Here is a 16,035-nt window from a genome sequence, read left to right on the forward strand (position 1 = left end):
TGCCTGAGATTCTGTGTGTCCATTATGTGTATGTGGTTCTATGTGTGAAACAGATCACAAGATCCAGCCGGAATGAGCGAGTGGGCTCTGTAGAGGGAGACAGAGCGGGGAGAGGAGGTGTTTCTATTAATCAATCATTTCCCAGGGCCAATATGTGCCTATCAGTGGCTAGTTCTCTGAAGGAAAGACACGAAACCCAAAACCAATTGCATGTGTGTATATATAGATGTACTTACATTTGTGAGTATATTAGTATGTGGGATATATGTCTGAATGCATAAATGCATGTGTATACGTAGGCAGTTGTGTCTCTTTGCTCATGCACATGTGTATGTACGTACTCCTGTGGTAGTGTGTGGTATTATGTATCTATGTGTGAACACGTGTGCATGTATGTGTGCATATGAATAAGTGTGTGTGTGTGTGTTATATGTGTGGGTGTTTATATTAGAACCACTATCCTCATAGGACTTACAGTCTATTTGGAGAAAAGACCCACATAACTGAAACAAAGAACAACTGTGCAGTACCCTCCACGGTAGTGACCTTGAGGGATTAAGGAAACAGGGCGTCTCGGGGAGTTCATTTTGGGAAAGTTTTCCTAAAACAAGTAAGGTAGGAGAGGAAGGAAGGAGGACAGTCCAAATGGTGAAATGAGGGAACAGCCTTAAGGTACCCCACTTGGGTCACACCTGAGCTACGTCCAGTGTCCAGCCAGTCCTTTCCTTAGCACCTTGAAGCTAAGAAAAGGTTCTGATCTGGCCCCTCTGGCCTGAACACCGCATTTAAAAAATTTTTTTTAACGTTTTATTTATTTTTGAGACAGAGAGAGACAGAGCATGAACGGGGGAGGGGCAGAGAGAGGGGGAGACACAGAATGGAAGCAGGCTCCAGGCTCTGAGGCATCAGCCCAGAGCCCGACGCGGGGCTCAAACTCACAGACCGTGAGATTGTGACCTGAGCTGAAGTCGGACGCTCAACCGACTGAGCCATCCAGGCGCCCCCTGAACACCGCATTTTAAAGAAAACCAACGAGAAGATGTCCAGACTTTCCTGGGCATTTCTGGTCACTGGGACTCGAGGAATCGGGATAAGAATGGAAGGTAAGAGTGTGAGCTCCTCTATCTGCATCCCACACTGATGGATTCTGGCATGGACTAGTTACATTCCAGGAGTTCTTATTTAGCCTCTACACCAACACTGCTCTTAGACAGGAACCATTCTCATTGTGTAGATTAGCCCCAGCCAGTAAGGAACAGAGAAGGGCTGGATTCAAAACCAGGTCCATTTGACTTCAGAGCTGGGAACTTTCCACACCTAACCTCCTGGTTGACTCACCAATTAGGTCTGATGACTGTGGGAGGTTTTGTGAGTTTATCATCTCGGGGATCCCCACTCTTTGTGAGCCCAGCTGATAGCCTCCACGCCACCGCTTTCATTCTCAGGAATGTCTTTTCTGTCCCACCTTTTTGCAATCTCTGTAACAACAAAATTTCCCTTTCTTTCCACATTTTATCTGAGATTCTAAAACATTCCAAAGCAGAAATGCATAACGTGTTCATTACTGTTGTTACGCTCGGGATTACAATGTTCCTGTAATTTGGAGGCAAAGCACAGAATTATTTTAATATGTAAAAATTATATTTAATATATTAAAAATACATATTTTAAGTTATAAAATATGTATAAATGCTTTCAAGTGTTGGTGCAGACAGAATGGAGCACCTTGGGGCTTTGCAGACCGACCCTGCCCCAATTCTGGGGTCACTGGGAAACTGTCAGAGGTTCTGACAGGCTGAGCAGAGCACATGCTAAGCCCCAGTTCAGATTTTTTCTAGCAGAGCTGAGTTACCCATGTGGCTTAGTTCCTGCATGTTATCTTCACTGGCCCAGGAGAGGTGCCTACCTTCATTCTTCTTGAGTGTATGAAAGTGTATATGTTTTTTTCATTTGTATACTCCACTATCATTTCTCTTTTTTGCTTGTGTGAGTGCTTACAAACGGTCTATTGTTGTTTGGTGCACATGCATTTTTATTTATGCAAATGATATTGATAATAAATGCCATATTTGGTTTTTTTGTTTATTTTATTTTAGAGAGAGAGAGAGAGTATGTGAGTGATGGGGGAGAGAGGGGGAGAGGCAGAGCGGGGGAGAGAGAGAATCTCAAGGGAGCTCCATGCCCAGTGTGGAGCCTGATGTAGGGCTCATTCCCACAACACCCAGCTCATGATCTGAGCCAAAATCAAGAGTCTGCACTCAACCGACTGAGCCACCCAGGTGCCCTGAAATGTCACATATTTAGTTTTAGCCCAGCACCGGGTTTTTAAGATCTGTCGACATTGCTCTGTCTGTGGTCCTGGGCATCTACCTGCTGTGGGGACTGAACACACGCCCCACTCTGCTTAGCCTCTGCCTTCTCCAGCTCTCCCACCCCAGTCAATGCCGTGAAGAGCCTGCCTCGTGGCCCATGTGGGAGCGGGGGTACTTTCCCTGAGAACTTTTCCCTGAGAACACACTCTGGAGGGGAGTTTCTAGGTCACAGAGGGTGGATAGACTTTTTTTAATTGAGTATAATGTATTGTCAAGTTGGCTAAAACACAGTGCAAACAGTGTGCTTTTGGCTTAGGGAGTAGATTCCAGTGATTCATCGCTTAAACACAACATCCAGTGCTCATCCCAACAAGTGCCCTCCTCAGTGCCCATCACCCATTTTCCTTCCTCTCCCCTCAACAACTCTCAATTTGTTCTCTGTATTTAAGTGTCTCTTATGGTTTGTCTCCCTCTCTGTAATGCTTTTTGCCCCTTCCCTTCCCCCATGGTCTTCTGTGAAGTTTCTCAAATTCCACATACAAGTGAAATCATATGATATCTGTCTTTCTTTACTGACTTATTTTACTTAGTGTAATACCCTCCAGTTGCATCTACGGTGTTGCAAATGGCAAGATTTCATTCTTTTTCATTGCCGAGTAGTATTCCATTGTGTGTGTGTGTGTATATATATATATATATATATCACTTCTTCTTTATCCATTCATCTAATGCCACTAAATACTGAGGACCTGCTCTCCAAGTGCTGCACCAGCCACTTCCTACCAGTGTTTTATGAGGATCCCATGCTTGTTTTATGGTGCAGTAAATACATGGTCTGTGTTGCAGATGTTCTATGGGTGCTTAAGGAAAATGTGTGTCCTTTGTTTGGATTTTTGGAGGGGGGATGTTGACTGGGAGGGTTGATAATCCTACATGTAAATAATAGCTCACACTTATCAATCCTCTTGTTATATGTCTGTAAACTCTGTTCACCTTTTGTTCTTTTGATATATCAGTTTCTGAGGTTTTGGTAAAAGCTACAATTATTGATTTATTTATTTCTCCCTGAAGTGCAGTCAATTGCTGCTTGATGTATTTAAGGTTGATTGTTTATGCACATTTGTGTTTATGATAATTTGTTTACGATAATTATGTACTCTTCACTCTTCTCCTATTCCTTTTTACATCATTCTTTGTTGTTTTTTTTTAATTTATTTAAACTAAACAAAAACAAAAACAATTTACTCATTTCTCCCACTTCTCACCTTTCACCTCTGGCCATCACCAATTTGTTCTGTCTCTATGAGCTTGCTTTTTTTTAAATGTTTATTTTTGAGAAAGAGAGACAGAGCACGAGCAGGAGAGGGGCAGAGAGAGAGGAAGACACAGAATCTGAAACAGGCTCCAGGATCTGAGCTGTCAGCACAGACAGTGGGGCTCGAACTCATGGACCATGAGATCATGACCTGAGCCAAAGTTGGACGCTTAACTGACTGAGCCACCCAGGTGCCCCTGAACTTACTTTAAAAAAAAATTATTTAGTTTTGGATTCCACATATGAGATCATATGGTATTTGTCTTTCTCTATCTGACTTATTTCACTTAGCATAACACCCTCAGCATCCATCCATGTTGTCACAAATGACAAGACATCATTCTTTTTTTTTTCAATGTTTATTTATTTTGAGAGAGAGAGAGAAAGCAAGCTCACATATGCGCACAAGCAGGGGAGGGGCAGAGAGGGAGAGGGAGAGGGAGAGAGAGAATCCCAAGCAGGCTCTGCACTGTCAGAGCAGAGCTCAGCATGGGGCTTGATCTTGCCGTGAGATCATAACGTGAGCCGACATCAAGAATCAGATGCTTAACTGACTGAGCCACCCAGGCACCCCGATCTCATTGTTTTTTATAGCTGAATAATATTTCACTGTATATCCATTCCACATTTTCTTTATTCATTCATTTATCGATAGACACTTAGGTTGTTGCTATGTCTCAGCTTTGTAAATAATGGTGAAATGAACATAGGGGTGCAGATATCTTTTCGAGTTAGTTTTTTTTGTATTCTTTGGGTAGATACTCAGAAGTGGGATTGCTGGATCATAGGATAGTTTTATTTTTCATTTTTTTGAGGAGCCTCCATACTGTCTCCCACAGAGGCTGCACCAGTTTGCATTCCCACCAACAGGGCATGAGGGTTCCCTTTTCCCCACCTCCTTACCAGCACTTATTGTTTCCTGTCTTTTTGATACTAGACATTCTGGCAGGTGAACTGACATCTCATTGTGGTTTTGATTTGCATTTTCCTGATGATTCATGATGCAGATCATTCTCTGTTTTTTAACTTTTTTGCCTTCAATTTCACTTTTTCAAGGTATTATGGTTGATGCCCTAAACTTTTCTTTTGGTCCACGTTTGTTTATTTATTTATTTATTTATTTATTTGAGTTTTTTTGTATTTAAACATTCATGTCTTTTGTTTTAATTTTTTAAGTTTATTTATTTATTTTGAGAGAGAGAGAGTGCTCGCGCACATGAGCAGGGGATGGGCAGAGAGAGAGAAGGAGAGAGAGAATACCGACTGAGACACCCAGGCACCCTTATGTCTTTCTGTTTTAAATGTTTTTCTTGAGAAAAGCAAAATGGTGAAGTCTTTTCTCAAAAGTGCAACTGAAGGGTCTCTGTCTTTCAGTGGTAAATTTAATAGTTAACATTTTTTTATTTTGCTCAATTGCTGTCATATTATGACTGATTTCTACTTTCTGGGTTTGTTGTTGTTGTTGTTCTTATTGTCTTTTTGGGGGGAGGAATTTTTTCTTTCTTTGCTGCTTTCCATTGGAAAGAATTTTCTTTTAGTTCAAAAATTCTAGTGCTCGCTTCGGCAGCACATATACTAAAAATTCTAATTTTGTTCTCATGGTGGTTGCTCTTATCATTCATTTTATTCTTTGTGGAATTTTTAAACATACCAATTTCTGTACAAGCCAAGTACTCGAACAGGCTCTCCTATCTCTTTTGTCTACCTCTCCCCTTGCCAATCATTTAATATTCCACTTTTGGTTGTTACAGTTACATTTGTTCTATTTTCCCCCCTTCAGTCCCAATGAACAACAAACACTACCAAGGTATTTGATCACCTTGCACTTCCTGTGTCCCTTGCAACATTTCCTGGATTTGTTCCTAGTTGGATACTTCCACCTGGTGTGTTTTCAGTGTCGGACTCTGTGGGTAAATCTTCTGAGCTTTTGTTAATGCCTGGGAACATGATTGTTATCCTTGCAGATGCCTCCTGTATGTGGAATGGCATCTATGTGGCATCACAGAATCGAATACATTGGCTTAGTCTCTGAGCCTCGTGTCTGGAGCCCTACCACTGTCCTCTTTCTTCCCACCAAACTGGCCTGGTGGTGGTGTGCTGGTAAGCTGTCTGTCTGGGGAAAAAAGGTCCAGATTTATAGTTTGCTGCGGGAAATACTCCCCTCCCCTTGAAGCTGACTTCAAGCCATTGGTGTGATGGGATTGATGCACTCATTTGCACAACTGGCTGGTTGTGTTGGAACTGGTGGGACCTGACTCCCTCTCTTTGTTGATGCCTAATTGAGATGCTGAAATCCTGTGGCCATCATATATTTTCATACATTGAATTCTTTTATCCCATCCATTTCCACCTTGCTTGGTATCCTGGGCCAACTCAATTTACTTTATAGATGAGGATATTGAAATACTTAGAACAGCTGAGGGGATTTGTTAGTGGTCACTAAGCAGAATGGTATGCACATGGAGGGCTTCCTGTTCTAATAAACCCAGATTATAACACTTTGGTGGAAAATGCACGAAAAGTGCTATTTTAATGGTTCGATGTCATCACGTAGAGGTTTTGGGGTAGCTGAGTGAGCTGTGAGCAGAAACAACCGTCTGGGGAAATTCCTGGATGCCTGATCTTCAGAGAGCCACAACTCCATGGTCATTAAAATATAGCTTGAGACCTTCTTGGCCGCAAGGTGTGATTCCCAAACTCAGAGGTAGCCTCTGGAATGTGACTCATTCCCCTTTCCCATGTGTGGGATTTGCTTCCAGTGGGAAGTGTTCCATTTTCCTGGAGAAGTCATAATGGCTAGATATGATCTGGTAGAGAAATAGGCAGACCAGTGCTCTTGGGGTGGCAGAAAATGGCTGGGATCTCAGGGCAGACAGAGAAAAGAAAAGATAAATACAGACACCGGCTTTTTCCAAATAATGGATTTTGGCCAAATGTAAGTCTTTCTTAAAGCTGCATTTATAGAGGATCTGTCCCCTCCCCCTTGCCTTCTTCCCCCCATCTTGTATCCTCACCCCATCATGCTAAACTAGAATGTGTAAGATGGGGGAAGGGTGTCCTACCAAGTGCTCTGATGGTTTATCCCTGTCCTGCAGGGGAGGGGTGGGGGGTGCTGAGCCACGTGCCTTCTCACAAAGGGCTCCTGAGGGTTAGGGGCTCAATGCCGTAAAAAGATTAAATAACAAGAGTTACTGACCATGCAAGAGGGGCTGGGTTTGTAATTTAAGGGTGCAAGACTAAAACACCATTCACTTGAAAGTGAGATGTGTTGCTAACAGCCTGTATTTCTACTCAAACAGAAATAGAAGACCACAGTCATTTCTGTATAATTCCCTTTGTATGCAAATCAAACCCTCTTTTGATGATTTGTAACCCATCCCATCCCTTGTCAGACACATGCCTGACCATGGAAAACCCCTCAGATGGGCAATGTGTGAACAGTGTAAGTGAGCCCCATTTTAAGAAAATCCCGATACCATCTTGTGAACTTAACCGTTTAATGATAGCATGTTTATGAATACTACTAAAGAAAAAACATTTGTTTAAAACATGATTTGAATGTTGAAAAAGATCAGTTTTCATCTTATGACATTTCCAGAAATATTTCTGTTATGTAAAGGAAGGCACATTGGCATTTCCAGTGAATTTAAGTTCCTAACCCCAAATCTGGAGAACATCTTCTCGTGACTCAAGAACAAATCTCAGAACATTAAAAATTTCCTGCCTCTTCTCCAGGTAAGCCCTCCATCTATTACTTGACTCAAAGTAATTACTTGATGGTCACACTGATTTCATCAGTTTACGGGAGAGAGAGAAGAATCAACACCTCCGAGGTGGGAGGGACTGAATCCCTCCCTGTCATGAAACCAGTAAGAATTCAAGGCTGAGAGCAGGGATGCGTTCACTCCAGATGGCAGGGGCTCCCTAGGGGCAGAGCTAGGGCCAAACCATCCTATCGCCTTCCAGGCTGATGCATGTTTCCTGGAATTGTGCATGGCTCCATAAAATGACTGAGTTGGAGGCTCATGCCACCAATCCCTGTCCCCTTCTTGATGAGTTCTCTTTAGGGATGTGGCTTATTTTGCAGAAGAGGGCAAATTCCCTTCAAAGGGAGCTCTTATGGTATGATTTGTGAGTATGAAGTCTAAACTAACGGTATCTTTGATAAATGTTGTACATCTTAGAACAGAGAGGTTCCTAAATGGTGACTAGACACGTATTTCCCTATGTGGGGAAAAACTAAGGTGTAGGCTTGCTTGGGGAAAGAATCACAGAACAGACAGAAAGGGAGTTTGCGTGGCTTTCAGCCTGGGGACCTGGATGACCTGATGAAGGCTGAGTACACAGTGACATGTTTTGGAAAAGGCAGCCTAGGAGACATCATAGGCCTGGTACTTTGTTATGGTTGATGCTCTTCGGTTTTTCTCCTGGGATAGGTAGTAGATGCGATTGGCCTCTGGGTAGGTAACTTTGCTGAGTGGAAGCTTGTAGATGGCAGGGTTGTTGGTCGTCAGGAGCAGGAAGGTGAGTGCTGAGAGGCAAAAGGGCCAGGTGCATGGTGGCAGTCCAAACTGGGCAGGGGCAGAAAGGAGACACACAAGAGAAGCCTTGATTATATCAGATGCTTTGGCCTGTTTCATCAGCCCTTAACACTCCCCTACAGCCCTGGGTAGAGGACGGGATGCTTTGTGGGTATTGAGAGGAATAATACTTCTTGACCAATATTAATAAAAGTATGTCAGTGCTGTCTGCCTGAATTGTAACAGGTGGATGCACATTCTCCAAAATGCAACCATTGGAACCCTATTACAATATGGCTTTATGTAGAAGTCATGTTTTGCCTTGGGCTGTCTGGCTAGGTTATAGCTTCAACTCTAGGAACTGACCATTGCCTGCCTCTCCCATAGCCCCTGTTGAAGGAGTGGCATTGGCAGCCATTTTGTAGCTCACGATCTTTATCTCTTTGGTCACAGCTGATTGGACTCCAGCAATGCGACTTCCACAGGCAGATGGCCTGGGAGTTGAATCCCTCTTTTGAGAATTTGAACTAAGAGAGACTGGGCTCTTGGTCTGAAAGGACTGGAGAGCCAACCAGTGCTGGGTGGCCGCGAGGGGGGTGTGTGCAGCAGAAGAAACCCACCACAGACACAGGGAGATAGAACAGACATCTGGAGAGAGGCAGAGATGTAATGTCCTAGTCCTAGGGGTTGGAGGTGGAGGGTAGCTGCCTCTATTCTCAAGGGCTCCCCCATTCCCAGCTCTCCTTCTCATGGTGTTGACCTATTTTTTCTTCCTTAAGATGTCCTGAGGCTTTTCAAAACAAAATGTTTATTTATTTTTGAGAGAGAGAGAACAGTGAGGGGCAGAGAGAGAGTGGCAAGGGGCAGAGACAGACCAGTGAGGGGCAGAGAGAGAGAGAGTGGGAGACGGAGGATGATCCAAGGTGGGCTCTGTGCTACAGCAGAGAGCCCAATGTGGGGCTTGAACTCGTGAACCAAACTGTGAGATCATGACCTGAGCCAAAGTTGGACACTTACCCGACTGAGCCACCCAGGCGGCCCATGCCCTGCGGCTTTTTAATACACCTCTCACTCTTCCTTGAGATCACTTGAGTGGAGAGCTTGGCGATAAGGAGTCTTGCAGACTCAACTATAAGGCTGACCAAATCATGTTCCCCCACACCCAACCTCATTTCCTTATAAGCAGTAAAGACCTCAGAAAACACCACGGGGATAACAATGCCAGTAATGTGCTGCTCAAAGATGGCACTGCTGGGTGAAACTTGGAGAAGGACTACAGCAGCCAGAACCATGGCCGTAAAAATACCCACGAGTAATGAATTCCACCCAACACGTCTCTCCAAAGCCCTGCTCACACTACACAGTGTGTTTTGGGAAGAACCCTCTGGAACCCCACAGTGGGAAAGGAAGTAGGTCTGGAGTTCACATCTCAGACCCACATCTCAGCTCCAACCACCTTGTTAAAGTTATTTCATCCGTCTGAAACCTATTTCCTCAATAGTAAAGTAGGGCTAACAGTGTCCACTCAGACAGTTAATGCCTAGTGCATATTAAGGACTCAGTAAACAGCCCTCAGCACTCAGTAAACAGCGGTCATGATTGTCAAGTGGGGGGGGGGCGGGCACGGGGAAGACAGGGCTGCGTGTATGAGTGCCAGTGAGGAAGCAGAGGAGTGCAGTTCCCAAGTGCTCTGTCTGTGGAGGGTGTGAAGGGGCTCGTAAATGTCACTTGACATTTTTATATTGTTCTTCAAGCAGATTGGACATTCCTTCCACGGGAGTAAATAGCCTGCCCTTTTTTGTCTCCCTGAGAGTGTTCAGCATAGTGTCCTAAACATAGTAGGCACACAGAAAGTAAACTCGAGTTCAAAAAAAGTTTAAATGGAATGGTATTGCCTCTAACTTCTCTGCCCGCAGAGGAAAAGGGCCAGTCATCCTCTAAATGCCTGTGATCAGAAACAAAATCTTCCTGTTTGCATCCCTTCCAGTACCTTGCCCAGGGAAGGCACGTGACACATATTCACTGGCTGGACAGTCAGGTGGAAGGATGGGTACAAGAATGATGGGAAAGCCTGGAGTGCAAAGGAGCCGCAGAGACCATACTCCATGCTCTAGTTACCCGCCCATTCTTCTGATGGCTGACCAATCAGCCCCAGCTCTTAGATTCCCCATGGTGCAGGCTTGCTATCTTAGGGTTTTATTCATTCATCATTTCTTGAGCACCTATTATGGGCTGGGTATTGTAATAGGTACTATGGATGAAGACTAGAATACAGCCGGGCCCCTGTTCTGAAGGAGCACATGGGCTGAAGTTGGAAAAGGAAGAATATGTATAAGGCTCGTCACCATACTGTACGTCAAGTGTCATAGCAGAGGCATGTACAAGATTCACCAGAGCCCAGAGGAGGATTTAGCCCACTGGGAGACATAGGATGGTGTCAGGGAGGGCGGGTTCTATTGCTTAGAAAATTCCTTCCTATGCTAAGTTCAACCTGCCCAGTTTCCCTAAGGGTGAGGAAGGGATTTGTGCAGGTGTGAGTAAAATGCCCACCTTCATCCCTACCTTCAGGACCACTGGGACTTTTCCTGGTTGCTTTTATCAATCAAATGTGCCCTTGAACCCATATCTAAAAGGGGGAGGCATCAACTGCGGGCTGAGCCCTGAACACTCTGTGCCGGACTGGGGGCCCTACCCAGTGTACGTGGGGTCTGGGGCTGGCCATGCGGCTTCTCCTGTCTCAGACACCACCTCACACTAGGGCTCAGACAAGGAAGGGATTCTTGGACTGGTGCATGTGCACATAGCCACCAGCGCTGGCTTCTCTCAGGTATTGCTGGGGCTTGGTTCCCTGTCTTCCCTGGAGACTTCCCTCATGACCCCCTCAACTCCTAGTTGCCAACGGATGAACGGAGATGTACCCTGGCCCGTAAGTTAGTTGGGCAGTTGATCTATAAACATACAAAAAAATTAAATAATAAAGATTTAAAACTAGTTCTAGGGGATGATACAGCCGAAAGAACTCGAGTTACAAGATAGTGTTCTTCAAATTGTCCTTCTATAACAAGCTCCACTGGCCCCCTGACAATGGGGTCTGTTTGACCGGTGGTTGACATTGAACCTTTAGAGACCTAGCTCCTTCTGTCTAGCAGGTGCTGAGGCAAGCGGTGTGATTTGAGATGAGAAGGATGAGTTGGGGAAGGGTCCCCGGAGGACAGGCTTGCATTGACTGTGGGGAGCTGAAAGAACGGGGGAAGGGCGTTGTGGCACGTTCTTAGCCGACGCTGACTCACCACGGACAGCACGTTAGCCAGCGCAGCACCCAGGTAGGCCGCAAACAGTGCTGGGAAAAGAACCAAGAAACAGTCCAGTGACTGACGGTGCCTCAAGCTTAGTCTACATATTATCTCCCCAGACATTTTATGCCACAAATGCTATCTCTCAGATTAAAATAAAACTTGAATTATGTTTCTATTAGTTGACAGCCCTGAAAGGTGTTAAATTCCAGGCAAATGCCGGTACAGCTAAGACAGCAGATGAACTTTGTTAAAAAAGGGCCAGAATGGAGTGATTATGGTTCTCTTGGGTCCCACCACCTTGCATTCTAGCAAAGGAACATTTAGCAGCATAAACCGTACATGAAAATTTTACTATACAGCCAAGGCAAGTGGATCCCAGAGCTCCCCACTGGAATATTTCACCGCGAGTTATTAATGTAATACGGGTTTCCAGGGAGGAACAGCATTCTCTAAGCTTGAGGAAGACCAAATATGCCCACTGCCTTGCCTTCCCAGCTCTGCCTGCAGAGGGTGCGGCCAGGCTGGCCACTGGGAAGAGCCACGTGCCGGTAAGAGGTGACGCTCTGTGAAAACGAGCAAGTGTAATTGGGCTTTGCTTCCGAACTCTCAATTTCTCAACCGAAAGCATCTCAATTGTCCTCAGGATATTAACAACAGCAAATCTTTATTAGAGAGTCACTGAGCACCTGGCTGGTAGCCATGTGACCACATCCTTCAGCATTCCTCTGGCGTAAGCATTATTGGAAGGTCCTAATGATGAGTATTTGGGTGCTTAAAGTTAATCTCCGTATCTGAGGTAAATCACCCAATTCTATACATAAAGATTAATTTGAGTAAGGGTTGCTCTGTCGGTTGGCTCCAATCACCAGCCAATACAGGAGAGTAGCAATCACAGAGACAACCCATGAACAACAACCCAACAGCCACCGTCTAAAAGTTCTGTCTTCGTGTGGCTGAATACTCTGTGTTCCGTGAAAACAGTTTTTACTGTGTGAATCGTTGAACAACCACTCAAAACCGTTTTAGGTACAAACGCTTTTGTGAAGCAAACGATCCTCCCATTTATCTTTGGGGGATCCACAGAATCTTCAGGGTGGTTTTCCCCGCAGGGACAGTCACAGGTGGCGCCGAAGGTGCAAAGGGAGCTAGTGGTGGTCCCTACCACAGGCGATGGCCAGGAAGTGGGTCTGCCAGGTGATGACGTAGAACATGCCTCCGATGGCAATGCAGGCCAGCGTGCTGTTGAAGCCACACAGGCCGAAGTAGATGGAGTCCAAGGGTGTTGCAATAGTGAGGGCTGCGAGAGAAGGCAGGCATCAGTGTTGAGTTCAGGGCGGGGGGGGGGGTGGGTCTCGTGGGGCTCGCCTGCCACTCCTGAAAACCACCATAGTTCCCAAAGCCCAGACCAATCATCCTCTTAGGCATTTATAAAAAAAGAACTTCTGATTTTATTCAGTGAAAAGATAACTAAAGGAAACAAATGGCCATAGAGTCACATGAGTATTAGTGGTGATGCCGTTATAGGTAGAAGAGAGCCTTTTGAGTATAGACTCTGCAGCCTTTTAAAGCAGAGAAGTTCCTTTCCCTGCCAAGAAAGAGGACTTTTCCTTCTTCACTGATATTTTTTTAAGAGAGAGAGAGAGAGAGAAAGCACACGAGTGGTGCGGGAGGTGGGGAGAGAGAGAGAGAGAGAGAGAGAATCTTAATCCATGCTGAGCATGGAGCCAAACGTGGGGCTCCATCCCATGACCCTGGGATCATGACCTTAGCCAAATCAAGAGTTGGACGCTAACCGATTGAGCCACCCAGGCGCTCCTTCACTGATATCTCCGTGTTCTCTAGTGGAATATCATCCCTTGAGACAAGACTTAAAATACAAACATGACGGGAATTAACCTCTCCAAACTTTAAATTTATACTAAGGTGTAACCGAATCCTTTCGGGAAGGCAGCTTTTGCTCAGAAACGCATGAGGGCACTGGCACCCAAAGTAGGAAACCAGGGTACAATGGAAGGGGGGAAAGTATGTAGGAATAAGTGGGGGTGGGGAGGTGGGTATCGAAAACACCTGTCACCATTTTCTTCGGAGCTGGCTCGAGACACTAACATCCGTATGGCCCATTAACACGTCAGAAGTGATGACACTAACCTGCCAACATCCCCATGGTGGAGCCGATCGCAGCGTGTAGGCAAATGAGAGGTGAAGATATGAACAGAGCTATGAGGAAAATGCCTCCAGTCCAGGGGTTGTCACAGCCATACACCTGGCCGACTCCAACAGGGATGGCTCTCAAGAGCTGCAGGTGCAAAGGGTCACATGCAGTTAAGGAGGCAGAAGAGACAACTTGAACCTTGGCTGGAAAAGATTCGTGCCAAGCCTTGTACACCAACAGTTCGCAACAGGTTTCTGAGACATTTTTATCCAAATAGGTTAACTCTAAAAGGAACACAAGCCTTATTGTTTTAATCTTGCGTTCTTAGAACAATAGGAGTTTAGGGTGTTCAGTTTCCTTTCTTTAGAAACATGAGTGTAAGGCACTCAACCCCCAGTGAAGAGACACTAAAAACTTTTCAAATGAGGGTATTATTATTCATCAGTAAAGCAGGAGATGTCTGATCAAAGTTGGGGTTTAAAAGCTCTCCTGTAACACTAAAAAAACCCCTAAAATTATGACCAAAAGGCTGAATATTATGTGAAAGAGTAGTCCTTTGTGTTTCCAAGAATAAGGTGTCTGGGCTGTGGTCACGTTAGCTCGGTCTGGGTGAACACCTGGACTCATAACCAGAGAAGAATCCCTGAGAAGGCAGTATCATGGTATGCCCGTTTTTGATTGAGAAGCCAAGTAAACGGTGACTGATAGACGAGTCCCTGCTTGCATCAGGCCTCCGTGTATCTCAGGGGGTGTGGGGCCTGTCTGCAAACGTGAAGGGTTTGATGAGGCCAGGGTCCACTGCCTTGTGGGCACTTGCACATGTGTTATGCAGTTCCAGAAAAGGATCCTGGGCATGCAGCCTTCCCCAGCAACTGGGATTGGGGTCCTATGGTTTGGAAGGTTGGCCAAAGGCCCTTGAGCTAGGAAAGTGCATAAGGGAGGGGGCTCTGGGCCACGCAGGGGACACCAGGGTATGTCTTACCCCTCAGACAGTGAGCTGAGGAGAAACAGAGTCCTGGGGTGAGGGTGTGCGTATATTAGGAGGGGGCAGCTCTTCTCTCAGCCCATGCCCTCTGGGGGTGTGGGGACACAGGAGGACACTGAAGGGGCTGTGGGTTGGCCTAGTGGGCTAACCCTCCAGACTCCGTCTTCTGTTACCCCAGGAACAGAGAACAGGGTGGGGGCTCTGGCATTACCACGTGGGTCAGGGTGGGCAGGTGGGAGAGCTTCATACAGAGGCAGTGGTGCTGGGCAGTTTAGTCCTGAGCTGGTGACACCCTCCAGGGGGCCCTGCAGTGGCCAAGGAGCTGAGGAACTCATGGGGTTTCAACATTGTTGGGAGTTTTAGACTCTCTGACATTTACTTGTTTCCCCAACACTCAAGGCTCTCATGAATGGTTAAAAAGACGAAACATATTAGTCCTTATTATAATCCATTTAATTGGCTATAAAGTTACTTTTACAAAAAGTTAAAAAAATTTTTAATGTTTATTTTTTAGAGAGACAGAGACAGAGCTGGAGTGGGGAGGGGCAGAGAGAGAGGGAGACACAGAATCCAAAGCAGGCTCCAGGCTCTGAGCTGTCAGCACATTGCCTGACACGAGGCTCGAACTCACAAACTGTGAGATCATGAGCTGAGCTGAAGTCAGATGCTTAACCGACTGAGCCACCCAGGCGCCCCTAGAAAGTTACTTCTTAAAATGGCAACCGCCAAAAATTGAATTTTTCTTTCTTGGAACTTGGGGGTTCTAAAATATTTGTACAGGATTCCCTAGCTGTTTTTCAATTCTACGAAATGCCTAGATATCTTTCCATTGAACATGTGGCACAGAGAATGCAAAATGTCTTAAACTTACCTTTCCTAACATCAGCTCCTCAGAGCCAACGGTTTAGAGCGATTATGCCTTCAAGAGATGTTGCTGGGGTAAATACCATGGAAAGGAAGCCTACGGAGTGAATTGCCAACCTTTTCTCACCTCTGGCTCATGAGGGTCCTCTTACACACACACACACGAATCAACAAGGATGAAGCTAACACTAACACAAATATTTCTTTTACTAAATAATGTGCCTTAGTGTAAATGCACAGTCCTTTCTACCATGCTGTGCTGTTGTGTACTATGAAATGCTAAATGAAACTAGGCATCATTATTTCTGAAAGGTCCTCAACAAGCCCAAGTGGCTTTGTGGTTAGATGATGAATTGCCAATAACAAAATTGTAGAGTGGGCCCAGACCATGGGGTAGTTTAGTGTAATGCAATGCAGGAGAACCTCAGACAAAATGTCTTCTTAATTATCTTGGAAGACTTCCAGAGGCCAGCATTATATACAAAATACTTATAAAAAACATTAAAAGTTCTGATATATAGACATTTCTTAATGGAGGAACACCTGCACTTTATGGTGTGACCTTGGAAAGCCAATGGAATCAACTCTGGA

At 45.2% G+C, this 16,035-nt stretch overlaps 1 protein-coding gene across 1 annotated transcript in view; it reads right to left on the reverse strand.

Annotated features, from left to right (window-relative positions):
• Window positions 1-7,997: 7,997 nt before the first annotated feature.
• The window catches only part of SLC14A2 (solute carrier family 14 member 2), a 52,939-nt gene continuing 44,901 nt past the window's right edge, over window positions 7,998-16,035 (reverse strand). The window contains exons 16-19 of the mRNA XM_047086372.1: window positions 13,592-13,739; window positions 12,606-12,740; window positions 11,438-11,487; window positions 7,998-8,198 (exon numbers count right to left, since the gene is read on the reverse strand). Coding sequence (XP_046942328.1) covers window positions 7,998-8,198; window positions 11,438-11,487; window positions 12,606-12,740; window positions 13,592-13,739 — 534 coding nt within the window. The remainder of the gene's footprint in view (window positions 8,199-11,437; window positions 11,488-12,605; window positions 12,741-13,591; window positions 13,740-16,035) is intronic.

This window comes from Lynx rufus, unplaced genomic scaffold (genome assembly GCF_022079265.1).
Source record: "Lynx rufus isolate CCGP_SWC_20201006 ecotype Redwood Valley unplaced genomic scaffold, mLynRuf1.p SCAF_20, whole genome shotgun sequence".
NCBI lineage: Eukaryota > Metazoa > Chordata > Mammalia > Carnivora > Felidae > Lynx > Lynx rufus.